We start from the raw sequence: 26,772 nt of genomic DNA, 5'->3' as shown, positions 1-26,772 counted from the left end.
TTGCAGTCGCTCTGGATGGATGGTGAGCTGGGGTGGGAGGTATTTTATAGCTGAGTCCCCCAAGGCTCAGAGAGGCCAAGGCTCGTTTGTGCTGTAGCGCAGCACCTAGTTCAGTGCCTCCCAAGAGCAGATGCTCAATAAATAAAGGGATGTGCCCAGGTCCCACGCTCTGAGTGACAGGTAGGGGGGAGGTTTCTGATCCAGATCCGTCCGGTTGCACACTCTTGTAATTAGGATCATGCCTGCCCTTCTCTGCTCACCTCCAGGCTGTGAGATATTTTTCTGTAGTGGGGTCTTTGTGGTTGGACTGAGACTGTTGGATGAATAAACTGCGACTTTGAGCCCTCTCTTGGGTATTCGTGTGTCTGCAATGATCTCATTATGAATAACTGCAGTGGAAAATGCAGTTCATTTAGTCACAGCACCTACTATATGTGTGCCCTGTTCTAGGTGCACAATCAGATCAATCAGTGGGAAAAAAAACAAAAAAGGCAAAAATCCCTGAGCCATCATGAAACTCGAACTGAGTTCACTAACTCTTAGGATTATCTTTATTTCCTTAGTGTTCTCCCAGAAATACAACAAAGGAGTCGGAAGGACATGCCTTTTGGATGTTTGGTTCTTATCCTTCACACACTGCTGTACCAACGTTTATGATTATTGATTTTCGATTCAGAACTGGGGAGGGGGAGGGGGAGGGGGAGGGGTGTTCTCCTCACTGGGGCCAATGGACCGAAGTAACATTTACAAACCCAGAAGCTCCCAGCGTTAAACATACCTCGATTCTGGGAGCTCAGGAGGCCAAGTTGGCCGCCGGCCATAGGGCATGAGCCCCTGCTTCCAGAACAAAGCAGGGGGTGAAATGGCTCCGTGAGCTTCTCACTGGGCCTGGGGTGGCTGGGACACCATCCTATCCAGGCTGCAACCTAGCATCACACCTGCACTTCACGTGGTGGCCTGACCCTCCTAAAACGCCCTGGCGGGGTTGCTGTCCCATCCTGAAACTGCTTGTCCCAGTTCAGGTTATGAGGAGCTGGGCCCGGGCCTGAGGTTCTGGGGCTCACCCGCTGTCAGGACGCTGGACCCGGGTCCCTGGACGAGGCAGCCTAGGCGATCCCGGTGGTGAGAGCACAGGGGTGATGAGACGGGTGGCCTGGGGAGACCTCAGAGCCGGTACCTGGATGGGCAGGAGGTGCCAGCCCTGTGGGTATCTGGGGAAGGGGTTCCAGACGGTTCCCAGGTAGGGTGGGCTTAGAACGGGGAACAGAATGGGAGCAGCGCGGGGGGGGGGGCGGCTGCGGAGGGGAAGCAGAGCCAGGCGCCCTGCCAGGCGAGGGGGTTTCAGGTTATTCCAGGGGGCTGTAGGGCTCTGCTCCCAGAAGCCTGCTGGGCTGTCGCAGGGAAAGCAGCTGAGATAAGGTGTTAAATTCCCTCCCCAGGCCCGGCCCAATCGCCTCAGGCAAGCTCCCCAGGTGACTTTCTGCACCCCCCCACCCCCCCCACCCCCGGCCTGGTGCTGAGTCAGGAGCCCTGAGTTCTCCGCAGGGGCGGGCTGGGCCTCCCCGTTCTCAGGCCGCTACAACCTCTGCTGGGGGTGGATGACTCAGCCGCCCTCCAGTGCTTCCCAGGTGTTTACCCCTCCTGCCCTGGCTTTAACTAGTTAATAAGTCAACCCCGAGGTCGCCCCTACAGCCTGGTCTCCCTCCAAGTCTGGGGTCAGGAGCCCTTTGCCCCCGCCCCGGCTCTCCCCTCACGCCAACTTCCGCACCTCTCTTGGCCAAGCCTGCCTCTGGGGGGGCTCGGGGCGTCCGTGCCACCTTGGAGGGTGCAGCTGGGCTCTGGCCAGGCCGTGTTGCTGCCCGTGTGGGCCCCGGGGCGGAAGGCGGCATTCCCGGGGAGCGGGGAGGAATCTACATGGTTAACGGGTCCCTGCAGTGGGGACCGCGGCTCACGCAAGCGTGAGAGCCGTGGGGATGGCACCTGAGAAATCCAGGGTGTAGGAAGCCATTGAGTTTCTTGGAACTCACGTCAGTTTTGCATATTCCGGGATGAATAGTCGGTCCCTGAGGATGAGGATGGAGGCAACATCGTGGGGGCCACTCAGGAAATGCAGGTATCACAGCGTGCACAGCTGAGCAGCAGCTGAGCTGTCCCACACCTTCCTGTCACCTGTCACCGGCTGCTCAGCTGGAAGAGCGACTGGGGAGGGGGGGGCAGTCACTCCAATGTGAAGGGGGACAGTTGGTCCATGAGAAGCGAATCCCGTTCTGGGCCTGGAGGCCCACCTGGGAATTCGCCTGACCTTAGCCCCAAGGACAAGAGATGACCCGCCAGAGGCCTTTGTTCTTTGGTCTGAGTATCAGGCTTCCTGCCACCTGTGCCAGACACTCTGAGTGATGCCAGGTGCCTGGGTGGGCTCTTTGCAGTCACTGTCACTGTCACTGCCCGGTGGCCAGACCGTCTGAGGGGGTCTCTGTCCAGGGGTCCCCCCCAGTTTTTTCATCGAAGAAAAGGAAGGGAGGTATCCCAGGAGGCAGGTGCTGAGAGAGGAGATGAATTGAAAACCAAAAACCTAAAAAGATCGGGACTTCCCTGATGGTCCAGTGGCTATGACTCCGCCTTCCAATGCAGGGGGCGCGGGTTTGATCCCATATGCCAAAAAAAAAAAAAACCTAAAAAGGTGGACCAGGACGTGATGTTTTGAAATCAGTGTTTGTTTGTTTTAACTTTTTTATTTGGAAATAACACTCAAATGAAGTTGCAAAAATCATACAGAGAGGTCGTGGGGACGTTCGCCCAGCTGCCCACTGATACCATGTGTTACCACAGTGCGTTTTCAAACCCCGGAAACGTTGGTGCAGCTGTTCACTAAACTGCATTCGTTTTCATAGGTTTTGAGGTGAACTTGCCCGTGCATGTGTGTGTGACCTTTCAGCAAATGTGCATTCGTGTACTTGCCACCCAGTTCCTCATGAAAGGCAATTCTTGGCTTTACTTCTTGATTTATTTAAAAGAATGTGCGGGCCTGCCAAGGCTGGTACCATTTTGTTTTTCTGAGTAATCGTGGACTCCTCTGTTTTAGGGAGAAGTCTCCCAAAATCCTGCCAGACATCCTGAAGAAGATTGGGGATACCCCGATGGTGAGGATTAACAAGATTGGGAGGAACTTCGGCCTGAAGTGTGAGCTCCGTGAGTGCCGGCTTCCTGCGCGCGGCTCGCAGGCCGGGGGCGCGGGTGGGCCCCTCACACCCTGCGGGAGGGGTGTTTGACCACGTCAGGTGAGGTCGGGAAGCACACAGGACAGGGCGGGCTGCTGGAGGGTGAGCGAGCCCTCGCCGGAGTCGGTGTAAGGGGGGCCGTGGCCTGTGAGCTGAGGCCTGGATTGTGGAGGGAAGCGTGTCCGGGCAGATGTTGGGGGCAGAACCCGAGCCGGGAAGGCGGTGCTCTAAGCCGGCAACTGCAGGAGCAGAGCGGCGCCGTTCTGTCTCGGACTCTCGTAGGGAGGGGCAGCCATGCCGTGGGTGGGGTGGGCTGACCTGAGAGCCGGGGCGGGTTTTGTGATGAGGGTCCCAGCCATCAGCCGGGCAGGAACTGGCTGCCCCGGTTCTCAGACAGACAGTTCGCGTCTCACTTAGGAGACACAGTGGGGATTTGGGAGCTGCGTCTGGTACACGTGGGGATCACCTGAGAGTCTTATCCAAGTCCTATGGAGAAGGGACTTCTTTGCAGGAGGCTGTTTCCAGGAACACAAGAGGGTGGGGGCCTTTCTTCACCGCCACTGTTCTCCCAGCTCGGAGCCCAGGTAGATGTCAGCCTTGTCCCAGAGGAAGTGACAGGTGCAGAGGCCCTGGGGCGGACCAGGCCCGGTGCTGCTGGGGCAGAGAGAGCTGGGGAAGGGAGAGCGTGGGGGTCCTTGGGGGTCAACACCTCCTAGGGGAGGGACCGAGGCCACGTGGTCGATTCACCCCAGAGGCATCACCATCAGAGGCTTCCCGCGCACGCCTCTGGTGAAGAATTGTCTCATAAGTAACAAGCAGTACACACTCCCAGGCGCTGCTGGGGGTGTATCAGAACAGCCCAGGAGAACTATCTGCTCTGTGCTCCTCCATCAGATAACAGAGACCAGTAACTAGTACCCCGTAGGCATGGGCCTGCTGCGTGCGCGTCAACTTGGCAGGAGCCCCTGAAGTAGGTTTTACTGTGTCCATTTTACAGATGGAAAAACCAAGCCCCCGGTTGGTTACTCGGCTTGCCCACGGCTGATCAGCTTGAATCCCTGCGTCTCTGTTGGCTTTCCCAGGGGCTCATTAGAATTTTCTAACAAGTAATTCAAGTGTGTGACCTACAAGAGTCTGGGGTGCAGGGCTCCTCAGCGGTCAGACATTCAAGAGCCCCTCCTTCACTGTCCCGGCAGGGGCCTCTCTGGGTCTTGTGGATTTCAGAAACCAGGACAAAGCAGGAGGAGCTTGTTTTGTGGGTGCTGCAGGCCGGCCTGGTCCTTCAGTCACATTTGGTGCCACTCTCCCCCTTTTATAAACACTGCGTGTTTTTGAGAGGTGGGAGGGAGCCCTCCCCCAAGGGAAGAAGAGCAGAAGCAGAGGCTTAGGCACGGGAGAGGACGTCGTATCTGCTAGGTGGGGAAGATGGCGGGAGGCGGGTGTGGAAGGTGTGTGGGTCCTGGTCTGGGGGTGTGACGAGCGAGCTGTGGCTTCAGGACATCAGGTCCTCTGTCATGATCCGCTGGGTACGTTGGGGCTGGCTGTCCTGATTTAAGCCTGGGCTCCAGTCGGCCGCCCCCTGCACGCCCAGCAAGTCTCTTCGGGACTGTGCTGCGTCACGGGGGTGGCTCTGCTCCATCCATCCAGCTGGATCCTCCTTAGGCTGCTCTGTCTCATGCACTTGGAGTTGCCACGTGGTCCATGGGGGGTGGGACGGGCAGGTGGCAGAAGCTCCCGTGGGCAAGCACCCTCACCCACGTCAGGTGTGGGAGGTGGCAGTGGAAAGGCGATGATTTTCAGGACCACCGAAGCTTGTCCCTGCATCCTGGGCGTATCGGGTGCTGGGGAGGGGATGGCACAGCAGGCATCCCTTAGCGGTCGGGGTCCTCTTCCTCTCTCATGATGCGTCTCTGGCTCCAGTGGCCAAGTGTGAGTTCTTCAACGCGGGCGGGAGCGTGAAGGACCGCATCAGCCTGCGAATGATTGAGGATGCTGAGCGCGAGGGGACCCTGAAGCCTGGGGACACCATCATCGAGCCGACGTCGGGGAACACAGGTGGGCGCTGCCACGGGCCAGAGCTCCCGGCCTGGGTGACCCGGGGCTGCACGCGCTGGCCTGTCCGGCGGGCCCTTCCCTTCCCTCCACGCACTTCGCTCGGCTCCTGATGCCTGTGTGCAGGTGTGTGGCTGTGCCCAGCTTTCTCTGATATCTTGCCGTCCCAGCTGCATTGGTGATGTTGGAGTCTGTTATGTGGGCAACTACACCTTGTAGTAAAAATCTGTCCGAGTTTCCTTTGGCCGCGGTAATAAATGCCACAGCCTAGGCGGCTTAATCAACAGACATTTATTATCTCGCAGTCTGGAGGCTGGACAGCTGACATCAGGTGTCAGCAGGGCGGGTTCCTCCTGAGGCCTCTCTCCTGGGCATCTTCTCCCCGTGTCCTCACGTGCGTCCCTCTGTGTGTGTCTGTGTCCTGATCTCTTCTTATGAGGACACCAGACATACAGGGTTAGGGCCCACCCATATGACCTCGTTTAACCTTAATCTCCTCTTCAAAGGCCCATCTCCAGTTAGAGTCACGTTCTGAGGGGGTTGCAGGGTAGGACTTCAACAGATGAATTTTGGAGGGACACAGTTGAGTCCATAACACTCCACCCTCTGGCCCCCAGAATTCATGTCCTTCTCGAATGCAAAGTACATTCACCCCCATCCCAACAACCCCCCAAAGCCTGAACACGTTCCAGCACCGACGTTAAGTCTCATGTAAGGATCACCTAAGTCAGAGGCGGATGAGACCTGAGGCTCGATTCCTCCTGAAGCAAAATTCCCCTCCGGCTGCGAACCTTCAAACCGGACAATTTATGTGTTTCCAAAGCACAGTGGCAGGCCAGGCACAGGACAGACATTTCCATCCAAACCCAGAAAGGGGTCGTGGGTCCCAAGCAGGTCCGAAGCCGAGCGGGGCAAACTCCAGGAGATCTTGAGGCTCCAGAACCCTCCTCTCTGGCTCCGTGTTCTGTCTTCAGACTAACTGGGGCGGCCCCTCCCCTCAGCCCTGGGCAGCGGCCCTGACCCCTTTGGAACCAGGGAGGAGGCGTCCGGCCCGGGCCTGTGCCCCGGCCCCGCGGTGGGGCTGGGGACGGGAACACGCGGGCTCCACAACGTCTGCTGCTATCGTCACCTCCCAGGCGCCCAGTAAGAGCTGGAGGAATTGGGGTTCGTGGTGGGCAGCCTGCTCTTTTCTCTGGGCGCACTTGCCTTTTTATCTCTGCCTCCGCATTCTCCTCTTATCCCCTCATTTGAGGGCAGAAGGGGATGACGTAGGGCATTTCTGCAGCGCCCTCTCCCCTGGGCCTTTGGGGCTGGAAGCGGGGTCTCGGGGGCACTGTGGCCCCCTCTCACTGCATGTGCTGTCCCCAGGGATCGGGCTGGCCCTGGCTGCCGCGGTGAAGGGCTACCATTGCATCATCGTGATGCCAGAGAAGATGAGTACTGAGAAGGTAGGCGGGCATCTCCCCGGCCCCTGCCCCTGCGCTGTAGGCCCGGTGGGGAGGTGAAGGCCACCACGTACCTCTGCAGGTGGACGTCCTGCGTGCCCTGGGGGCCGAGATCGTGAGGACACCCACCAACGCCAGATTCGACTCTCCTGAGTCACATGTGGGCGTGGCCTGGAGGCTGAGGAACGAGATCCCCAATTCTCACATCCTGGACCAGGTGAGGGCTGGGCCCTGGAGGCGACTGTGTGCCCAGAGGCTTGGGACCAAGTGGGGCCTTCCCTGGGGGATGTCTCCCGGGGGCTTCGGGGTGGTGTCACATCTGCAGCAGGAGCAGAGGCTGCAGAGGGACCGACGCACTGGGACGCGGCCACTGGCCTCTCCCAGCCCAGCGTGTGGCCGGCAGGGTCGGCCAAGCCTTTGGCTCTGCTGTCTGTGTGCTGGCTTCGAGGGCTCAGCTCAGTGCGCTGGAACGCCCTTTGCAGAGGACCCAGGAAGCTCTCTACAGGCATAAAATACATGCAGACCTTTTGACTGGAAGCTCTTCTTTGTCACTCACTCCACGTCTGGGTTAATTCAGAAATCGCATCTTGTGGAGAGCTGGTTTTCGTGCTTGGTGTCTGTTGAGGTGCCCGGGCCATTCCCCGAGCTGCCGGCATCCTCTCTGGCTTTGCACTGAGCTGTTTGCCTGGTGCCCTGGGGCTGCTGCCGGCTCTGTGCCTCGACTTCAGCACGACTCCTTTGCTCTCTTTCCTTGCAGTACCGCAATGCCAGCAACCCTCTCGCTCACTATGACATCACGGCCGAGGAGATCCTGCAGCAGTGTGACGGTGTATACTTCTAACCCTGCTGTCCATCTTGACTGGGAGTGTACAAGTCACTTACCCGCTCCTTCGTAAACTCCTTTTAATCCTTCAAAACCCAGCTCCAATGTCCCTCTCCGTGAAGTGCTTTCTAGAACATTTCTCTAGAGCGGTTTCCTCCCTCTTGGACTTTGCCCGTGCCTCTCCTATAGCGCCAAACATACCATGTGGTTGTATCTGTTTACCTAGCAGTCTTTCCTCCAGACCTGTAGGAGCTCCTGAGTGCAGGGCACAAGGGTGTCCCAGGCTGGTTCTGGGCTCACAGCTGGGGCTTCACGTTGCTGAACGGCACTTGGTCTCAAGTCCCAGCCTGGGCACTGAATTCAACATTGGGGTTTTCTCATCTGCAGAACTGGGGTGGTGACATCTGCAGTTAGCTTACTCTGTACAGACATGAGGCTGCTTGGAACCTCTCCGCACAGTTGGTGCCAAGGCCGAGGGGGTTGCGATGTTTTCTGACGGGCCGTTTCCGTAAGAGGTCTTCGGGAAGAGTTGCCAGGGGCTTGGCACCCCTGGCTTCCTGTTTGGAGCCTAGCGTTGGCTTAAGTGCCCTCGTTCCGTGCCCAGGAGCCAGGCAGCAAGGTCCAGGCATTTGCTCACCCAGGTCTTATGTGTGAGAATCCTCTCATTCGGTAAAAACAGCCTTTCTGCCTCCGCACGGGTGCCCGCGCTGACTTGTCTGCAGGTGCCTGAGCTGGCCGCCGGGCACTGAGAGAGCCCAGACGACGTCTGAGCCAAGCTGAGCGGTTTATTCTGGTCCCTTTGATAATTCAGTTCACTTATCCACGTCGTCTGAACCAAACAGCTTAAGGAAGCGTGAAGAGCCTCCCTGTCTCAGCCCTCAGCCAGCTGGGGCCCACCCCCTGCAGGAAGTCACCTCGTTCACGATTCATGACAAACAGGGATTTCAGGGACTGGCTGCGTTTAGCCTTAAACGGGGCTCCCTGGGGCTCTGTTCCTGTGACTGTGTCTCAAAGATGAAGGACTGTGATGAGAGGCTTTAAATTTGAGAATAGGTTTGCTTTTGCCCTTTCTGATAACTTGCCTTCATTGTGGTTGAGGACCTTCTTGCTTCTTATTAAGAGTGGAGGGCTGAGCAGAAACTAACACACCATTGTAAAGCAATTATACTCCAGTAAAGATGCTTAAAAAAAAAAAAGAGTGGGGGTCGGCCGCTCCTGCCTGAGGATGTTCTCCCTGACATGCCTTCTCCCCTGTCAGGGAGGCTGGACATGCTGGTGGCGTCGGCGGGCACGGGGGGCACCATCACGGGCATCGCCAGGAAGCTGAAGGAGAAGTGCCCTGGATGCAAGGTGAGGGGCTGCGAGGGCGCCACCCTGCCCCGCCCAGGAGATGTGGGCCTGGACGTGTGCGCGTTTCCCACCTGCGGCCTGAACTGCAGCTGGAGGCTTAACTGTCGGGCTCCTTGGCCTTGGGCCCACAGAGTGGCCTCTGCTTTAGAGCCGGAAGTTCCCATTTCTGACACTTCTGCGTAGATGGCCTTGCATCTTATATGGGGGGGGGGGGGGTGTACCTGTGCCTGCCCCGGGGATAAAGGACCCAGCAACCTGGACGCCCAGATGAGCTGGGGGTGGGAGAGTCCATTTGGGTGGCCTTCAAGGGTCATTCCAGAAGCCGAGAGCTCTCAGGTTCAGGTCCTACCGCTGCCCCACTGGGGCTCTGAGAGTAGGGGAGGGGCACCTGAGCCTGGGGAGGGGCTCAGAGAGACCCCCACTGGAGGTGCCGAGCGCACCCTTCCTCTCTGCCCATTTCTCCGCCATCCAGGAGAGGTCAGTGCTAGCAGCCCCCTCGCCCCAGGCTCCCGCTGTCCCGGGGCGTCTCCTGGGGCTGTCCTCGGGCACCCCGCGCAGGAGAAGCTTTCCAGGACGCCGCTTCCCCCAGCCTCGTGCTGCCCCTCGGGTGCCCTGAGCTGGACATTCATTTACCTTGCGATCTCCCAGCGCCCGGGCCTGGGTTTGTGGGTTTCGAGCCTCGTGCCCGAGGTCCGGGAACAGGGTCCGCGCCCGGATGACAGCCGGGTGCGTCCAGGTGAGACTTGAGCCCTAAGGCTGCCCACTCTGCAGATCATCGGGGTGGACCCCGAAGGCTCCATCCTCGCAGAGCCCGAGGAGCTGAACCAGACGGAGCAGACGGCCTACGAGGTGGAAGGGATCGGCTACGACTTCATCCCCACCGTGCTGGACCGGACGGTAGGCGGGGCGGCAGTGACAAGCCCCGCCCTCAGGCCACAGCCTTGCCTAGCTGGGCACGGTGGGGGGTGGGGGCGGGCCTGGCTGAGCGGGAACAGAGACGCGAGCTCCGCGCTGCACGGGGCAGTAGTCTCGGGGGTCATGACGTGGTGACTCGCGGTACTTTACCTGAGGAGCATGTACCACGGCCCTGTTGGGCAGACACAGAGGCCGTTGGGGGGTGGCAGGTGGCACAGACCACCCCGGCAGGGGGAGGGAGCCGGGTGGCTGGAGCGGGTAAGCAGGCCGACGTGGGAGAGCTAAGGACCCCAGAGAAGGCTCCTTTTAAGGACCCTAAAGGATGCTTCGGTCAGAGACCTAGACTAGAAGTGTGGCCCTCAGCGGGGCTGCTGGGCGGTTTTACTGGCCACGTGCACAGTGTGCTGGACCCGGGGGGAGAGGGTGGGGCGCGACCTAGGTCTGCAGATGCGAGTCCTGGATCCCAGACAAGGGGCTGGGCTGCATCCCTGGAGGGTCACGACCTCCTGGACCGAGGTCCTCTGTGAGGTTGCAACCTGGGCGGTGGTGCCCACGCCCACCACACCCCCGCTGCCCAGCGCCCGGCGCTGCCCGGCCTGACCGCCTGCCCTCGGCCCCCCAGGTGGTGGACACGTGGTTCAAGAGCAACGACGAGGATGCCTTCGCCTTCGCGCGCATGCTGATCGCGCAGGAGGGGCTGCTGTGCGGTGAGTGGGGCGCCGGGCGCTCGGCCTCTGCCAGCTGCTGGGCCAGCGCCGGAAGGACACCCTCGCTCTGGGGCTGCCCGGCCCACCTGCACCCCATCTGCTGCAGGGCTTGGAGGTTCTGTGCGAGGAGGGTTTGGTCGTGACAGTCGGTGGTAACGAGGAGAATGTGGGTGGACAGTGAGAATCGGGGGTCCTCCCAGCACCCCGAGCCCGGTCCCTCCACCGAGGACCCCTCCAGAGCGTGCTGGGGCGTGCGCACGCGCATCGCACGCCCCCGCCGCGTCTGACCCCGACCCTCCCGGCAGGCGGCAGTGCCGGCAGCGCCATGTCGGTGGCCGTGAAGGCCGCCCAGGAGCTCAGGGAGGAGCAGCGCTGCGTGGTGATCCTGCCGGACTCTGTGCGGAACTACATGTAAGGAGCAGTCCCTCCGGCCCCGCGGCTGCCCGCACTCCGCCCCCCAGGCGCCTGTGCCGGCTCTGCTGCCCGCCAGGCCTCCCCGAGACGCGGCAGCAGGAGGGAGGCGGCATGGGGGTCTGTGAGGCCGCGGGGGATGCGGAGGAGGACGCAGCCGCCCTAAGAGCGCCTCCGCAACCGCCGCTGCAGGGAGCAGCGGCTCTGCTGCTTCGCTCACGCTGCAGCCCCTACCTGGCGAGACGCAGGCTGGGCTCGGCAGCCCCGGGGACGGGCTGTGCGATGCCTGCCTGCTGGCCTCTGAGGCCCCTTCGAGTCCGATGGTGCTGAGTATCTGCACACCTGCCCAGGTGGCAGCTTGCAGCCTCCTGCTTCCAGTTCCCGTCCTCTGGGCCGATGGCGCCCGTCTGGGGCCACCGGCTGAAAGAGCCAGGGTTGCTGTGCGGGAACAAGGGCACGGGGGGCTAGAGACCTCCCCCACGGACCCGTGGGCTTCCTCCCTGGCCCAGGAGTGGCAGGTTACATACCTCGGGTGAGCTCCGCTGCCCCTGGTGGGCGCCCGTTCCAGCAAGGCGTGAGGCACGTCTGGGTGTCCACTGCCAGGTTGCCCTGAGCATGGCCGTCCGCTCACACCGCACGGTGCGTGAGAACGGCCGTCTCCCCGTGTGCTGGGCCGGCCTGCTGTGCGTGCGCACTCCTGCCTGTGTGTGTGAGAGAGAAATGGCGAGAGTGTGACTGAATGATCATGTCTCGGGCACACACGTCTAGGCTGGGGGGCTGGGGGTCCTCCCTGCTCCCCACTTTCTTGGTCCTCGTCTGCCTTTTTTTTTTTCTAACATCTTTATTGGAGTATACTTGCTTCACAATGGTGTGTCACTTTCTGCTGTATCACAAAGTGAATCAGTTATACATATACATATGTTCCCATATCTCTTCCCTCTTGCATCTCCCTCCCACCCTCCCTATCCCACCCCTCTAGGTGGTCACAGAGCACCGAGCTGATCTCGCTGTGCTATGCGGCTGCTTCCCACTAGCTATCTACCTTATGTTTGGTAGTGTATATATGTCCATGCCACTCTCTCACTTCGTCCCAGCTTACCCTTCCCCCTCCCCGTATCCTCAAGTGCATTCTCTATGTCTGCATCTTTATTCCTGTCCTGCACCTAGGTCTTCAGAAACTTTTTTTTTTTTTTTAGATTCCATATATATGTGTTAGCATACGGTATTTGTTTCTTTCTGACTTACTTCACTCTGTATGACAGACTCTAAGTCCTTCCACCTCACTAAAACTAACTCAATTTCGTTTCTTTTTATGGCTGAGTAATATTCCATTGTATATATGTGCCACATCTTCTTTATCCATTCATCTGTCAGTGGACACTTACCATGTCCTGGTTATTGTAAATAGTGATGCAGTGAACATTGTGGTACGTGACTCTTTGAGTTATGGTTTTCTCAGGGTATATGCCCGGTATTTGGATTGCTGGGTCATATGGTAGTTCTATTTTTAGTTTTTTAAGGAACCTCCATACTGTTCTCCATAGTGGCTGTATCAATTTACATTCCCACCAACAGTGCAAGAGGGTTCTCTTTTCTCCACACCCTCTCCAGCATTTATTGTTTGTAGATTTTTTGATGATGGCCATTCTGACCAGTGTGAGGTGATATTTAATTGTAGTTCTGATTTGCATTTCTCTAATGGTTAGTGACGTTGAGCCTCCTTTCATGTGTTTGTTGGCAATCTGTATATCTTTGGAGAAATGTCTGTTTAGGTCTTCTGCCCATTTTTGGTTTGGGTTGTTTGTTTCTTTGATGTTGAGCTGCATGAGCTGCTTGTATATTTTGGAGATTAATCCTTTGTCAGTTGCTTAGTTTGCAAACATTTTCTCCCATTCTGAGGGTTGTCTTTTTGTCTTCTTTATGGTTTCCTTTGCTGTGCAAAAGCTTTTAAGTTTCATTAGGTCCCATTTGTTTATTTTTGTTTTTATTTCCATTTGTCTAGGAGGTGGGTCAAAAAGGATCTTGCTGTGACTTATGTCATAGAGTGTTCTGCCTATGTTTTCCTCTAAGAGTTTTATAGTGTCTTGCCTTACATTTAGGCTTTAATCCATTTTGACTTTATTTTTGTATATGGTGTTAGGGAGTGTTCTAATTTCATTCTTTCACATATAGTTGTCCAGTTTTCCCGGCACAACTTACTGAAGAGGCTGTCTTTTCTCCATTGTATATTCTTGCCTCCTTTATCAAGGATAAGGTGACCGTGTGTGCGTGGGTTTATCTCTGGGCTTTCTGTCCTGTTCCATTGATCTGTATTTCTGTTTTTGTGCCAGTACCATACTGTCTTGATTACTGTAGCTTTGTAGTATAGTCTGAAATCAGGAAGCCTGATTCCTCCAGCTCCGTTTTTCTTTCTCAAGATTGCTTTGGCTATTCGGGGTCTTTTGAGTTTCCATACAAATTGTGAAATATTTTGTTCTAGTTCTGTGAAAAATGCCATTGGTAGTTTGATAGGGATTTCACTGAATCTGTAGATTGCTTTGGGTAGTAAAGTCATTTTCACAGTGTTCATTCTTTCAATCCAAGAATATGGTATATCTCCCCATCTGTTTTATCTTTAATTTCTTTCATCAGTGGCTTATAGTTTTCTGCATACAGGTCTTTTGTCTCCTTAGGTAGGTTTATTCCTAGGTATTTTACTCTTTTTGTTGCAATGGTAAACGGGAGTGTTTCCTTAGTTTCTCTTTCAGATTTTTCATCATTAGTGTATAGGAATGCAAGAGATTTCTGTGCATTAATTTTGTATCCTGCTACTTTACCAGATTCATTGATTAGCGCTAGTAGTTTTCTGGTAGCATCTTTAGGATACCCTATGTATAGTATCATGTCATCTGTAAACAGTGACAGTTTTACTTCCTCTTTTCTGATTTGGATTCCTTTTCTTTCTTTTTCGTCTCTGATTGCTGTGGCTAAAACTTCCAAAACTATGTTGAATAATAGTAGTGAGAGTGGGACAACCTTGTCTTCTTCCTGATCTTAGTGGAAATGGTTTCAGTTTTTCACCATTGAGAATGATGTTGGTGGTGGGTTTGTCATATATGGCCTTTATTATGTTGAGGTAAGTTCCCTCTGTGCCTACTTTCTGGATAGTTTTTATCATATGTGGGTGTTGAATTTTGTCGAAAGCTTTTTCTGCATCTATTGAGATTTTCATATGGTTTTTATCCTTCAATTTGTTAATATGGTATATCACATGGTTTGATTTGCATATATTGAAGAATCCTTGCATCCCTGGGATAAACCCCACTTAATCATGGTGTATGATCCTTTTACTGTGCTGTTGGATTCTGTTTGCTAGTATTTTGTTGAGGATTTTTGCGTCTATGTTCATCAGTGATATTGGCCTGTAGTTTCCTTTCTTTGTGACATCTTTGTCTGGTTTTGGTATCAGGGTGATGGTGGCCTCGTAGAATGAGTTTGGGAGTGTTCTTCCCTCTGCTATATTTTGGAAGAGTTTGAGAAGGATAGATGTTAGCTCTTTTCTAAGTGTTTGATAGAATTTGCCTGTGAAGCCATCTGGTCCTGGGCTTTTGTTTGTTGGAAGGTTTTTAATCACAGTTTCAATTTCAGTGCTTGTGATTGGTCTGTTTATATTTTCTATTTCTTCCTGGTTCAGTCTTGGAAGGTTGTGCTTTTCTAAGAATTTGTCCATTTCTTCCAGGTTGTCCATTTTATTGGCATATAGTTGCTTATAGTAATCTCTTATGATCCTTTGTATTTCTGCAATGTCAGTTGTTACTTCTCCTTTTTCGTTTCTAAGTCTGTTGATTTGAGTCTTCTCCCTTTTTTTTTCTTTATGTGTCTGGCTAATGGTTTAACAATTTTGTTTGTCTTCTCAAAGAACCAGCTTTTAGTTTTATTGATCTTTGCTTCTTTCATTTCCTTCTTTTTCATTTATTTCTGATCTGATCTTTATGATTTCTTTCCTTCTGCTAACTTCGGGGGTTTTTTGTTCTTCCTTCTCTAATTGCTTTAGGTGTAAGGTTAGGTTGTTTATTTGAGATTTTTCTTGTTTCTTGAGGTAGGATTGTATTGCTATAAACTTCCCTCTTAGAACTGCTTTTGCTGCATCCCATAGGTTTTGTGTCATCGTGTTTTCATTGTCATTTGTTTCTAGGTATTTTTTGATTTCCTCTTCGATTTCTTCAGTGATCTCTTGGTTATTTAGTAGTATATTGTTTAGCCTCCATGTGTTTGTATTTTTTGCAGATTTTTTCCTGTAATTGATATCTAGTCTCATAGCGTTGTGGTCAGAAAAGATACTCGATACAATTTCAATTTTCTTAAATTTACCACGGCTTGATTTGTGGCCCAAGATATGATCTATCCTGGAGAATGTTCCATGAACACTTGAGAAGAAAGACTATTCTGTTGTTTTTGGATGGAATGACCTATAAATATCAATTAAGCCCATTTTGTTTAATGTATCATTTAAAGCTTGTGTTTCCTTACTTATTTTCATTTTGGATGATCTGTCCATTGGTGAAAGTAGGGTGTTAAGTCCCCTACTATGATTGTGTTACTGTCGATTTCCCGTTTTATGGCTGTTAGCATTTGCCTTATGTATTGAGGTGCTCCTCTGTTGGGTGCATAAATATTTACAATTGTTATATCTTCTTCTTGGATTGATCCCTTGATCATTATGTAGTGTACTTCTTTGTCTCTTGTAATAGTCTTTAGTTTAAAGTCTATTTTGTCTGATATGAGAATTGCTACTCCAGCTTTCTTTTGATTTCCATTTGCATGGAATATCTTTTTCCATCCCCTCACTTTCAGTCTGTATGTGTCCCTGGGTCTGAAGTGGGTCTCTTGTAGACAGCCTATATATGGGTCTTGTTTTTGTATCCATTCAGCCAGTCTGTGTCTTTTGGTTGGAGCATTTAATCCATTTACATTTAAGGTAGTTATTGATATGTATGTTCCTATTACCATTTTCTTATTTGTTTTGGGTTTGTTATTGTAGGTCTTTTCCTTCTCTTGTGTTTTCTGCCTAAAGAAGCCCCTTTAGCATTTGTTGTAAAGCTGGTTTGGTGGCGCTGAATTCTCTTAGCTTTTGCTTGTCTGTAAAGGTTTTAATGTCTCTGTCGAATCTGAATGAGATCCTTGCTGGGTAGAGTAATCTTGGTTGTAGGTTTTTTTCCCTTTCATCACTTTAAATATGTCCTGCCACTCTCTTCTGGCTTGCAGAGTTTCTGCTGAAAGATCAGCTGTTAACCTTATGGGGATTCCCTTGTATGTTATTTGTTACTTTTCCCTTGTTGCTTTCAATATTTTTTCTTTGTATTTAATTTTTGATAGTTTGATTCATATGTGTCTTGGCATGTTTCTCCTTGGATTTATCCTGTATGGGACTCTCTGCACTTCCTGGACTTGATTGACTATTTCCTTCCCCATATTAAGGAAGTTTTCAACTATAATCTCTTGAAATGTTTTCTCAGTCCCTTTCTTTTTCTCTTCTTCTTCTGGGATCCGTATAATTCGAATGTTGGCGTGTTTAATGTTTTCTCAGAAGTCTCTGAGGCTGTCCTCCATTCTTTTCATTATTATTTTTTTTATTTTTTTATTTTTTTGTGGTACATGGGCCTCTCACCGCCACAGCCCCTCCTGTTGTGGAGCAGAGGCTCTGGACGCACAGGCCCAGCGGCCATGGCCCACGGGCCCAGCCACCCCGCGGCATGTGGGCTCCTCCCGGACCGGGGCACGAACCCATGTCCCCTGCATCGGCAGGCGGACTCTCAACCACTGCGCCACCAGGGAAGCCCCATTCTTTTTTCTTTATTCTGCTCTGCAGTAGTTATTTCCACTATTTTATCTTCCAGGTCACTTATCCGTTCTTCTGCTTCAGTTATTCTGTTATTCAGTTATTGATTACTTCTAGAGAATTTTTAATTTCATTTATTGTGTTTGCTCTTTAGTTCTTCTAGGTCCTTATTAATCATTTCTTGTATTTTCTCCATTCTATTTCCAAGATTTTGGATCATCTCTACTATCATTATTCTGAATTCTTCTTCAGGTAGACCGCCTAGTTCCTCTTCGTTTGTTTGGTCTGGTGGGTTTTTACCTTGTTCCTTCATCTGCTGCGTATTTCTCTGTCTTCTCATTTTACTTAATTTACTGTGTTTGGGGTCTCCTTTTCACAAGCTGCAGGTTTGTAGTTCCCGTTGTTTTTGGTGTCTGCCCCAGTAGGTAAGGTGGGTTCAGTGGGTTGTGTAGGCTTCCTGGTGGAGGGGACTGGTGCCTGTGTTCTGGTGGATGAGGCTGGATCTTGTCTTCTGGTGGGCAGGACTGCCTCTGGTGGTGTGTTTCGGGGTGTCTGTTAACTTATGATTTTAGGCAGCCTCTCTGCTAATGGGTGCAGTTGTGTTCCTGTGTTGCCGGTTGTTTGGTGTGGGGCGTCCAGCCCTGGAGCTTGCTGGCCGTTGGGTGGAGCTGGGTCTTAGTGTTGAGCTGGAGATCTCTGGGAGAGCTCTTGCCGATTGATATTACGAGGGGCCGGGAGGTCTCTGATGGACCACTGTTCCGAACTTGGTTCTCCCACCTCAGAGGCTCAGGCCTGACACCCGGCCAGAGCACCAGACCCTGTCAGCCACGTGGCTGGTGAGGGTCAACAACTCTGCTTTGCCCTCTGGGCTTCAGTTTCCTCACCCCTGGACTGAAGTCACTCTGGGCTTTCAGTGGTCTTCCCTCCAAGCCTGCCCCTGTAGCTCCAGGCCTAAGCAGCTGTTTGTCAGGTGCTTTCTCATCTGCCTTTTTAGGGCAGGTCTCTGGCAGACCCCAAGGCCTGGTCTGGTGTCCTCTGAGCCCAGGTGGGATGGGGTCCCCCATGCCCCTCTGCCAGAGCAGACATGAGGACAGCCAGGGAAGAGGCCACCCAGGAGCCCCGAGGGGACATGATGGCGCAGGATCCGGGACAGAACTGTTACCCACCTGGGTTCTCGGACTCTTTAATCAATAGAAATTAATAAGAGGCCAGACGAGAAATTCAGGCAAGGCTTTACTGGGACTCATTCTGTAGCAGGCGGGAGTGGAAACAAGTAACAGCTTCCCTTGCTCTCTCGCTGAGGAGGGGGTGAGCTGGTCCCTTAAGTGGGGTGAGGGAAGGGGTGGGTCCAGGGGTCAGGAGGGGTGGCTTAGGTGGTCTGCCCACCCCTTTGTGGTACTGTGTACACGGGGCATTTGCAGGACCCTGCTTTTGCTCCCAGCAACTCAGAAGTGGCAGTTGGTTTTTGGTTTTCTTCTATCTTGTTTTGTCCTTAATTTGCCCCAGCTGTGCTGTGCATGCAGTTATTTTTAGTCCCTCATAGTCGCTTTGTATCTGTTGCTTGAGAAGACGTTTGTCCAGGTGCAAGCACTGCAGAAAAGGGTCCCAGGTCCCAGGTCCCAGCGTACCACAGAACCTTCTGCTGTGCTCTGAGCTCATTCAGCCCTGGTTGACCAGATGCCCCCATAGACCACAGTTCCCTGGGGGGTCTTTCTGGAATCCGGCTCTCAGGCCTCTTCGTGGAGCCTCCGGCCAGCCCCTCTGGGGTCTCTGCTGGACCGTGGGGCGTGGGGAGGGATGCTGGGCTTTCCCTCTCTGAGAACCTCCACCCTCAGTGTGGGCAGAGGTGGTGGTGAGCCCCTGGTGACTCGTGGTGCCGCAGGTCCAAGTTCCTGAGCGACAAGTGGATGCTGCAGAAGGGCTTCATGAAGGAGGAGGACCTCCTGGTGAAGAAGCCATGGTAAGGACGCCTCTGAGCAGAGCTGTCTCCCCACCCGCACGCGTGTGGCTCGGGACTTGCGTTCCTGGTACCCAGGGCACGTGTGCTGTCCTGCACCTGGCTGGGCGCCCCTGCAGTCTCCCTGTCCTGGACTCAGCCTCCCTGGCCCACTCTCTTCCTGCAGGTGGTGGCACCTCCGAGTTCAGGAGCTGAGCCTGTCGGCCCCGCTGACGGTGCTGCCTACGGTCACCTGTGAGCACACCATCGACATCCTCCGGGAGAAGGGCTTCGACCAGGCGCCCGTGGTGGACGAGTCGGGGTCAGTCTCAGCCTCCATCCAGAGCTCTGCCCTCTGCCGGGCGCCTTCAGCCTGTGCTCCACGCTGCTCTGTGTCCGCGGTGTTGGACGGGGCAGCCCAGGGGACCCCACAGCTGGCCGGCTGGCCTTGGTCACTTTGCACTCAGATGCTCAGAGTCTTGGACGGCTGGTCCCTGAGCACCGGCCAGGATGGGGGCTGCTTATATTAACCCTTTGGGCTTTAATGCCTTGGTCCCAGCCCATTGCACCCAGCATGTGCACAGGAGGCCGGTGTGGGGTCCTGCCCTGGCTCTGGGCATGTGCCTGACAGTGGAAGGCCGTGACAGACGTGCCCTGGTGACAGTGACCCACCATCAGGGCTCTCCCGGGACTGTCCCAATTCTAGCACCGAAAACCCCATGTCCCAGGACACTGGCCAGCTGGTCACCCTTGACACCTGTCAGAATGGAGATGCCCAGAGGACTCATTGGTTTCCCGTTGCCTGCACTGGACGGTCAGCTCCAAGGGCAGGGTGTTTGCTCACTGCTCGGCTCCTGCCACACGGAGACCCTGGGTAGATAGTGGTTGGTTCTAAGAGGAGTTCTGGGCTTGACCCTGAGGGTGGCTGTGCTGGACTCTGCTGTCTTGGCAGGGGGTGGGGTGGGGTGGGGCGTGGAGAGTGCGGGAGAGGCACCAGTGCTGACTCCTGCACCGCCTCTGCTTCCCCAGGGTGGTCCTGGGGATGGTGACCCTGGGGAACATGCTGTCGTCCCTGCTCGCGGGGAAGGTTCAGCCTTCGGACCAAGTTCGAAAAGTCATCTACAAGCAGTTCAAACAGGTACGAGCCTCGTGAGGCCTGAGCAGTCAGTGCTGAGACCAGCTCTGTCCCGGGAGGCAGGACCACGCGTCCCTCGGCCCTGACCCTTGACACCACCCCAGACCCCATCAGACCCCTAAATCTGACAATTCGCCCCAGCTTCACAAAGCGAGAAGCCCCAGGTGGGTAAGGCCAGCATTGGTGAGGGCTCACCCACGCCTGTACTTTGGCAATGCCTGTGGTCACTGGCAAGCCCAGGGACCGTCATCACAGCCGAGCCGGGCATCTGCCAGCATGACTATTCCCAGGGCACCGGGCCCTGATTTTGTCCTGTGCACACCTCATTTAAGATCACCTGGCACGCCTAAGTATTTAGTAAGTACTAGAACGTTCTGGGGGCTGAGCCGGGGCTGGTCAGACCCCGTGGTCATCCTGAGATGATGGCCACCCTCGGATGGGCCAGGGCAGAGCCGACTCTGTGTCCCCGAGGGTGCCTGGGGTCAGGGCAGCCCCTCTCCCTGGTCTCCTGGCATTCCACAACCCCTTTCTCCTCGGACCCCCAGGGAGTGGGAGTGCTGGGTCGCTGGCTGTCTCCCGCTTGAAAGGCTAGCGGTGGAGCCCAAATCTAGGAATGGATTTGATTTTCCTTTTTCCCCACCTCACACGTAGCCGGAATGTCGCCAGAATCTGTGCGTTTCTCCCCATATCCACCGCGCTGCCATCGCCTCTGGCGTGGTCCCTGCATGGCCCCTCACTCCTGGCCCTAACTCTCTGCGGCTGGAGAGACCACAGGAGACGTGGGTGGGGTCTTGCCCCTTCCTGCCAAGCCCAGCCGGGAGGGTCCCGGCCCTGCGACCCCGGCTGCCTCCACTCCTGCCGTCCACCTGCCCTGGTTCTCAGACGGGCCGGTCCCTTCCTGCTGCCTTGGCACCGCTGTCTCTGCTCTCCTGCCCCCACCCCCCGTCCCCTCCTCTCGGCCTCTCTGACCCCCAGGGCCCAAGCACCTAGCACACGGGGTGTGTTCTTGGAGCACTATTGCCCCCCAGTCCAGTGGAGGCTCCAAGAGGCCATCCTGGCCCCCGTGGGCCCTGAGTGGGGAGCACAGGGCCCGGCGTCACATGCATGTGGGTGGCCAGCCAGGCTGAGCAGGGGCAACCTTTCCGCCCATGCCATTGCCCACCAGCCTTTCTGGAAGTTTCTGCCCCTCCTTCGCTTCCCTGCGTGGAGCTGAACATAGCGTGTCGCATTTGATGATTTTGAAATGAACACACACCCGCGACACCACAGTCAAGAGTGAGCGTCTCCATCCCCTCCCCCACTTCTACCCCGGCTTCCTCTCCCCTCCCCGCACGTCTGTCCTGTCCTGTAGACTGTGCGCCCTCCCCGGGCTCGTGCGCATGTGCAGCCCCACCGTGTGTACCTTGTCTGGCTTCTTTCATGCAGCAGAGTGGTTTGTGTTTTTTTTTTATATATAAATTTATTTTATTTTATTTTTGGCTGCGTTCGGTCCTCGTTGCTGCGCGCAGGCTTTCTCTAGTTGCGGCGAGCGGGGGCTACTCTTTGTTGCGGTGCGAAGGCTTCTCATTGCGGTGGCTTCTCGTTGCAGAGCACGGGCTCTAGGTGTGAGGGCTTCAGAGGTTGTGGCACACGGGCTCAGTAGTTGTGGCTCGCAGGCTCTAGAGCGCAGGGCTTAGTTGCTCCATGGCGCACGGCCTTAGTTGCTCCATGGCATGTGGGCTCTTCCCGGAGCAGGGCTTGAACCCGTGTCTCCTACATTGGCAGGTGGATTCTTAACCACTGTGCCACCAGGGAAGCCCAGCAGAGTGTTTTGAGGTCCCTCCGAGGTGTGGTGTGCATGCTGTCCACCCCCTCCCGTGCCTGAGTCCAGTCCTGTTGTGTCTCTGGCCTCTCCTGCTGATTCTCTGCTGTGTGTGCCCTTCCCTCCCCCAGGGAAGAGCCGAGCGCTCTAATGTTACTGAGTCCAAGCTTGCTCTGCTTGCCGCACGACAGGCCAGTAGATCGGGAGACAAGGTGTCGAGGCTATAGGAATACAACTTTATCTGGAAAGCCAGCAGACGGAGAAGATGGCAGACTGATGTCTCAAAGAACCATCTTCCCGGGGTCTGGATGCCAGTCTCTTTCACAGAACAGAGAGGGGGAGGAGGTGAGGAAGTAAAGTAAAAAGGCCCTAAGATATGCAAATGTCCCCTGGAATGGCCAGCCTCGGGGAGGGGATGTGGGGGAGGGGATGTGTTCGTTTCTTCTTGCAGCCATCCACAGGTGGGCAGGGTCAGGACGTTTCCCTGAACAAAGGCACTTGGGTTTAACATTCAGGCAGAGGGGCGGGGTTCCCCGAGGCAGGCTGTCCTTTTAGCGAACAAAAGCAACCGGAAGCAAAAGTTAAAGTAAAAGAAACAGATGCAGCCTGTAGTCAGGATTGGCTCTTCCCTGTTCCACTCGGTCACCCCCCTTAGTGCCGAGGCTGACCTCCAGCTGCAGCCTGCCACCGAGATGTTGGGTGGGGCCGTGTGTGCCTGCTCTGCTCCAGGAACCAAGCGGTGGGTGTAAGCGGACACAGGACGTCCTTCAGCAGGGTCCCCGGCATCCCTGGTGCAGACAGTGTCCCGAGGAGAATGCGGCCCCGAGGAAACCTGGGTGGGTCCTGTCTCCTGGGTACACCCTCCGCCTCCAGGGCTGCCCCTTCCTGCCGCCACGGGGGTCTGGCCGCCGGCAGTGAGCAGCAGGGTGCCCATGGAGCTGTGGCGCCCCCTTTCCGCCCTGTTCTCCTGGCGAGAGGAGGAATCCTGACCCCCGTGGCCTACTGACCACACCCAGCGTCTGACCTCATAAAGGCAAGCGTGGGGGAAGTTGCTTCCGCAGCCCGGGCCGCTGTGTTGTGTACCGCTCAGCTGCTCTAGTGCTTGGCGGGCAGTGGTGCCCAGCCCTCCTTACACAGGTTAAGGCACTGCTGGCGCTTTTCCTCCCACCCCCGAGCTTGCGTCCTCTCCCAGGGAACTTGCCTCCATTGCCGGAGCTGAACTAGAAAGGGTTCCAGTGGGGCTCAGCTTTGGAGATCGCCTTGGGCTTTGAAAGACGGATCTAAGTGTCCTTTTCTTCTTTTTCTTGGAAGCTCTCATCGTGTGTCTACTGAGCAGATGGCCCAGAGTGGGCGCTCACGTTGCCCGCCCCTCGCCAGGCCCTGTACCCCCGCCCCTCACCAGGCCCTGTCCTGTCACATCTTGCACTGATGTAGGATTTGTTCCGATGGATGGCGCATGTTGCGCTGTTCGTAACTAAAGTCACTCGTTTACTGAGGGTTCAGTCTTTGGGTTCTATAGCTCTGCGGGTTTTGACAAATGTACAGTGACCTGTACCCATTACAGCATCGCACACAGTAGCGTACGTGTCCCACGTGCCCTGGATCCCTGTACCCATTCCCCACTGCCCGAACCGCCAATCTGACTAGTTTTGCCTTTTCCGGAAATTCATAGAGGTGGAATCATACTGTGGGAAGCCGTCCTGCTGGCTCTTTGCAGAGTGATACGTACGGACTCTTCCAGGTCATCCAAGTGTCCTTTCCCGTGTGTCAGGGCTCGTTCAGGTTCTAAGTCAGCAAGAGGCTCCAGAAGAACCTTCTGGAGGGACGCCGGCCCCTCCTGCTGCCTTGTGCTTTCCTCGGGCCCCGGCCGAGCTGGGCTGCCCTGGCGAGCGCTGACCGCGGCTTCCCTTCCAGATCCACCTGACGGACCCTCTGGGCAAGCTCTCACACATCCTGGAGATGGACCACTTCGCCCTGGTGGTCCACGAGCAGATCCAGTGTAAGTGGGGCCCTCTGCGGGCTGGGGGCGGGGGCGGGAGCCCTGTGGGGTGCTGGCCGCCGGGCCCCCGGGCCAGGCTTGTGTGTGCGCTTTCCTGCCGTGAGCGCACAGGGCGTCTGGGAGCTGGAGAAGCTGATCCCCAGCCTTGGGTGCAGATCTCAGAGGGACCCCGCTGTGGGCCAACCTGGGTACCAGCTCGCGGTGAGATCACAGGGCTTTATAGCCTGCTCACAAAGCCCTTCCCGGACCTCCTGGCCGCATCTCTGGAGGCCTGGGATGTTATTCTGGTGCCGGGAGAGGACGAGGGTTATACAGATCCCGAGAATTGGGGCCGGTGGCGGGGGGGCCTTGGAGCCCGCCCTCCCGCCCGCCGAGGGCTGGTCCCGGGTCCTGGGCGCCCCCACCTAACCCTCTCCTGTCCTCGGTTCCTGGGCGCGGGACCTGGCCTTGGGGATGGGGGGACCTGCAGGTGTGTACGCCCCGCCCAGCCCTCGAGCTGGGGAGCGGCGCTGCGGTCAGCCTCGCAGCCCCCAAGTGCCAAGGAGGGCGTCCAGGCCCCGGCTCCCCTTCTTGTGTCGCACACTCGTGTTTGAACATCTACACACCCTGACGTGGGATCCGGTTTCAGGGTCTGTAAATAGTTTCCTTTGACACCGCCCTGTCAGAAAGCACGGTCAGTGGCGCTTTCGTGCTATGTGGGCGGAGCTGAGGGGTCATAACAGAGACCCTACCGCCCTTTACGGAAAGTTTGCTGACCCAGCTCTGGCCAGTATCTCCCGGGGCACCTGGAGACTGCTCCGACTGCCCGCCCCCGTGGGGCCCAGTGCTCCAAAGCTGCCCCTTTGCCTCGAAGCCCCTCATCTCTTCTGGGTGCCCCTTGCTTTCTCCTGAGGTGCTCCGAGCCGGCCAGTAGGGTGCCTGGCCTCTCTGTGTCTCCAGCAGCCCACCCTGTGTGACCTCTGCCCTCACAGGCGTGAGGGACAGACAGGGAAGCGGGGTCTGGTGGAACGGGGTGCGACCTGGGCGTTTGCCACCGGCTGCTCAGCTCTGCCCGGCCCAATGTGTGCTTCACAACAGCTGTCAGTCAGGGTTCCCCGAAGAAACAGAACTAGTAGGATGTGTGTATACAGAGATTTGCTCTAAGGAACGGCTTATAGCCTGGCAAGTCCCAAGGCCTGCGGGGCTAGTGGCCAGGTTCAAGGTCCCAAGAGTCAATGTTTCCGGGTCCAAAGGCCGGACGTTTCCATCTTACTCGCGTTGGGTCAGCCCTTTCGTTCTATTCGGGCCTTCAACTGACTGGATGAGGCCCACCCTGGGGAGTGCAACCTGCTTTGCTAGGTCCATCCAATCAAGAGTTGATCTCATCCAAAGACACCCAGAATGTTGGCCCAGTAGCGGGGCACTCCATGGCCCAGTCGAGCTGAAATGTAAAATATACCGTCTCCATCCCCCTCTCTGCCCTTGGGCGGCAGGGCAGGGGGCCAGCGGCCTGCGTTCATTCTAAGCCTGAGAGAAAGGCATGGGTTTGAACACAGAACGGTAGGCCAGAGATGTGAGCCGGTGGTGTTGGGTGTGAGTAGGATTGGAATTTCGTGCCACGACTCGGGCCTTGGGCACCAGGGGCGACCCCCGGCTGTTCTGAATGAATGTGGCCCTCGGGCGTCCCTGGTGGGCGTGGCTCAGCGGGGTCAGGGCCCTGCTCTCTGCAGCTTCGCCCAAGCGGCTTGCGTTGGGAGGGGACGGCACTTGTGCTTGGGCCGCCAGGGCACACAGGTGCCCGTGGACACGGGGCATCCTCCCCGCACACCCCCCCACCCTGTGCCTGCGGGCGTGGCCGTCTCAGATCCGCTCCGTATGAAGGCCCCTCTGAACCTGCGGCCTTGTCCCCCCTCAGACCACAGCCACGGGGAGTCCAGTAAGAGGCAGATGGTGTTCGGAGTCGTCACTGCCATCGACCTGCTGAACTTCGTGGCCGCCCGCGAGCGGAACCAGAAGACAAACTCGGGAAGTGGAGGTGCCGGGGCCGCAGCCCAGCTCTGACGACCCCCAGGGCTGTGCGGCTGTTCTCCTTTGCTTTCGTAAACACTAAACAAACACACACATGATTCTAGCCACCTGGCACTGGGCGTCACTGTCACAGTGGGTGTCAAGGATGCTTAGGGCTTAGCCGGGGCCCAGCAGAGATGTTACAGGTCCCCGTCATTAACACCTGGCCACCTAAATGAATCTATGTATGATTTATTCGATTAGATGTGTTCTTCTTTAACTAACTTTCCCTTAAGATGTTTCAGCAAGCAAATCTTTTCAAAGAGAACTCAGCCAGGCGGATGGACCCCTGCCGTGACTGGGGTAGGGGGACTGAAGACAGAGGCCAGTGCCTTTCCCAGGAGTCCAGAGGGGGGAGCAGGAGAATGGGGCCCAGGAAGCGTGCGCCGGTGCCGTGGCCCTTCTCCCAGCAGCGTGGTCCACTGGGGGATGGCTTGGTTGGAGTGGCTTGAGTGTTTGGGGTTTTTTAATTGAGGTGAAATCCACTTAACCTAAAATGATCAATTTTTCAAAGTGTAATTCATTAGCGTTTATTAGAGGTCGTCCAGCCACCACCTCTGTCGAGTTCCAGAACATTTCATCCCCCATTAAGCTGTCACTCCCCTCTCCCCTCCTCTCCTGGCACCCTCTACTCTGCCTTCCATCCCCACGGCTTTACCTGTTTGGGATATTTCATATAAAAAGAATCGTACAATCTGTGACCTCGTGTCTGGCTTATTTCACTTTGTCTGATGTTTCTGAGATCCATCCACGCTGCCGCATGAATCTGCTTCATTTTTGTGGCCGATCAGTATTCCTTATACGCACAGACCACATTTTGTTTATCCGTCATCCGTTGATGGACATTTGGGTTGTTTCCACTCTTGGGCTGTTGAGCCTAGTAGTGCTATGCACCTTCGTGTACAGGCATTTGTTTGAACACCTGTTTTCAGTTCTTTCGGTTCTATACCCAGGACTGGAATTGCTGGGCCACGTGATAATTCTATGATGAATTTGGGGGGAGCCACCACATTGTGTTCCACGGTCGCACCATTTTACATCCCCACCAGCAGTGCATGAAGGTTCCAGTTGCTGCACGTCCTCACCAACACTTATTTTCTGCGTTTTGTTTTTTAC

The 26,772-nt window shown here is 55.5% G+C and overlaps 1 protein-coding gene across 3 annotated transcripts in view; it reads left to right on the top strand.

Annotated features, from left to right (window-relative positions):
• Positions 1 to 26,357, top strand: part of CBS (cystathionine beta-synthase) — a 30,445-nt gene extending 4,088 nt beyond the window's left edge. For 2 of the 3 annotated variants that reach the window (XM_033856160.2, XM_033856161.2), the window contains exons 3-16: positions 3,083 to 3,189; positions 5,139 to 5,273; positions 6,639 to 6,718; positions 6,798 to 6,932; positions 7,473 to 7,542; positions 8,797 to 8,888; positions 9,660 to 9,785; positions 10,426 to 10,510; positions 10,816 to 10,921; positions 18,622 to 18,699; positions 18,863 to 18,997; positions 19,705 to 19,813; positions 23,526 to 23,610; positions 25,505 to 26,357. In XM_033856160.2, the coding sequence (XP_033712051.1) occupies positions 3,083 to 3,189; positions 5,139 to 5,273; positions 6,639 to 6,718; positions 6,798 to 6,932; positions 7,473 to 7,542; positions 8,797 to 8,888; positions 9,660 to 9,785; positions 10,426 to 10,510; positions 10,816 to 10,921; positions 18,622 to 18,699; positions 18,863 to 18,997; positions 19,705 to 19,813; positions 23,526 to 23,610; positions 25,505 to 25,650 (1,489 nt within the window). In that variant the 3' untranslated portion in view covers positions 25,651 to 26,357. The remainder of the gene's footprint in view (positions 1 to 3,082; positions 3,190 to 5,138; positions 5,274 to 6,638; positions 6,719 to 6,797; positions 6,933 to 7,472; positions 7,543 to 8,796; positions 8,889 to 9,659; positions 9,786 to 10,425; positions 10,511 to 10,815; positions 10,922 to 18,621; positions 18,700 to 18,862; positions 18,998 to 19,704; positions 19,814 to 23,525; positions 23,611 to 25,504) is intronic. The other variant, XM_033856162.2, reaches the window with a different exon arrangement.
• Positions 26,358 to 26,772: the final 415 nt, after the last annotated feature.

Source organism: Tursiops truncatus, chromosome 4 (genome assembly GCF_011762595.2).
Source record: "Tursiops truncatus isolate mTurTru1 chromosome 4, mTurTru1.mat.Y, whole genome shotgun sequence".
Taxonomy (NCBI): Eukaryota; Metazoa; Chordata; class Mammalia; order Artiodactyla; family Delphinidae; genus Tursiops; species Tursiops truncatus.
This window is presented reverse-complemented; position numbering and strand designations above follow the sequence as displayed.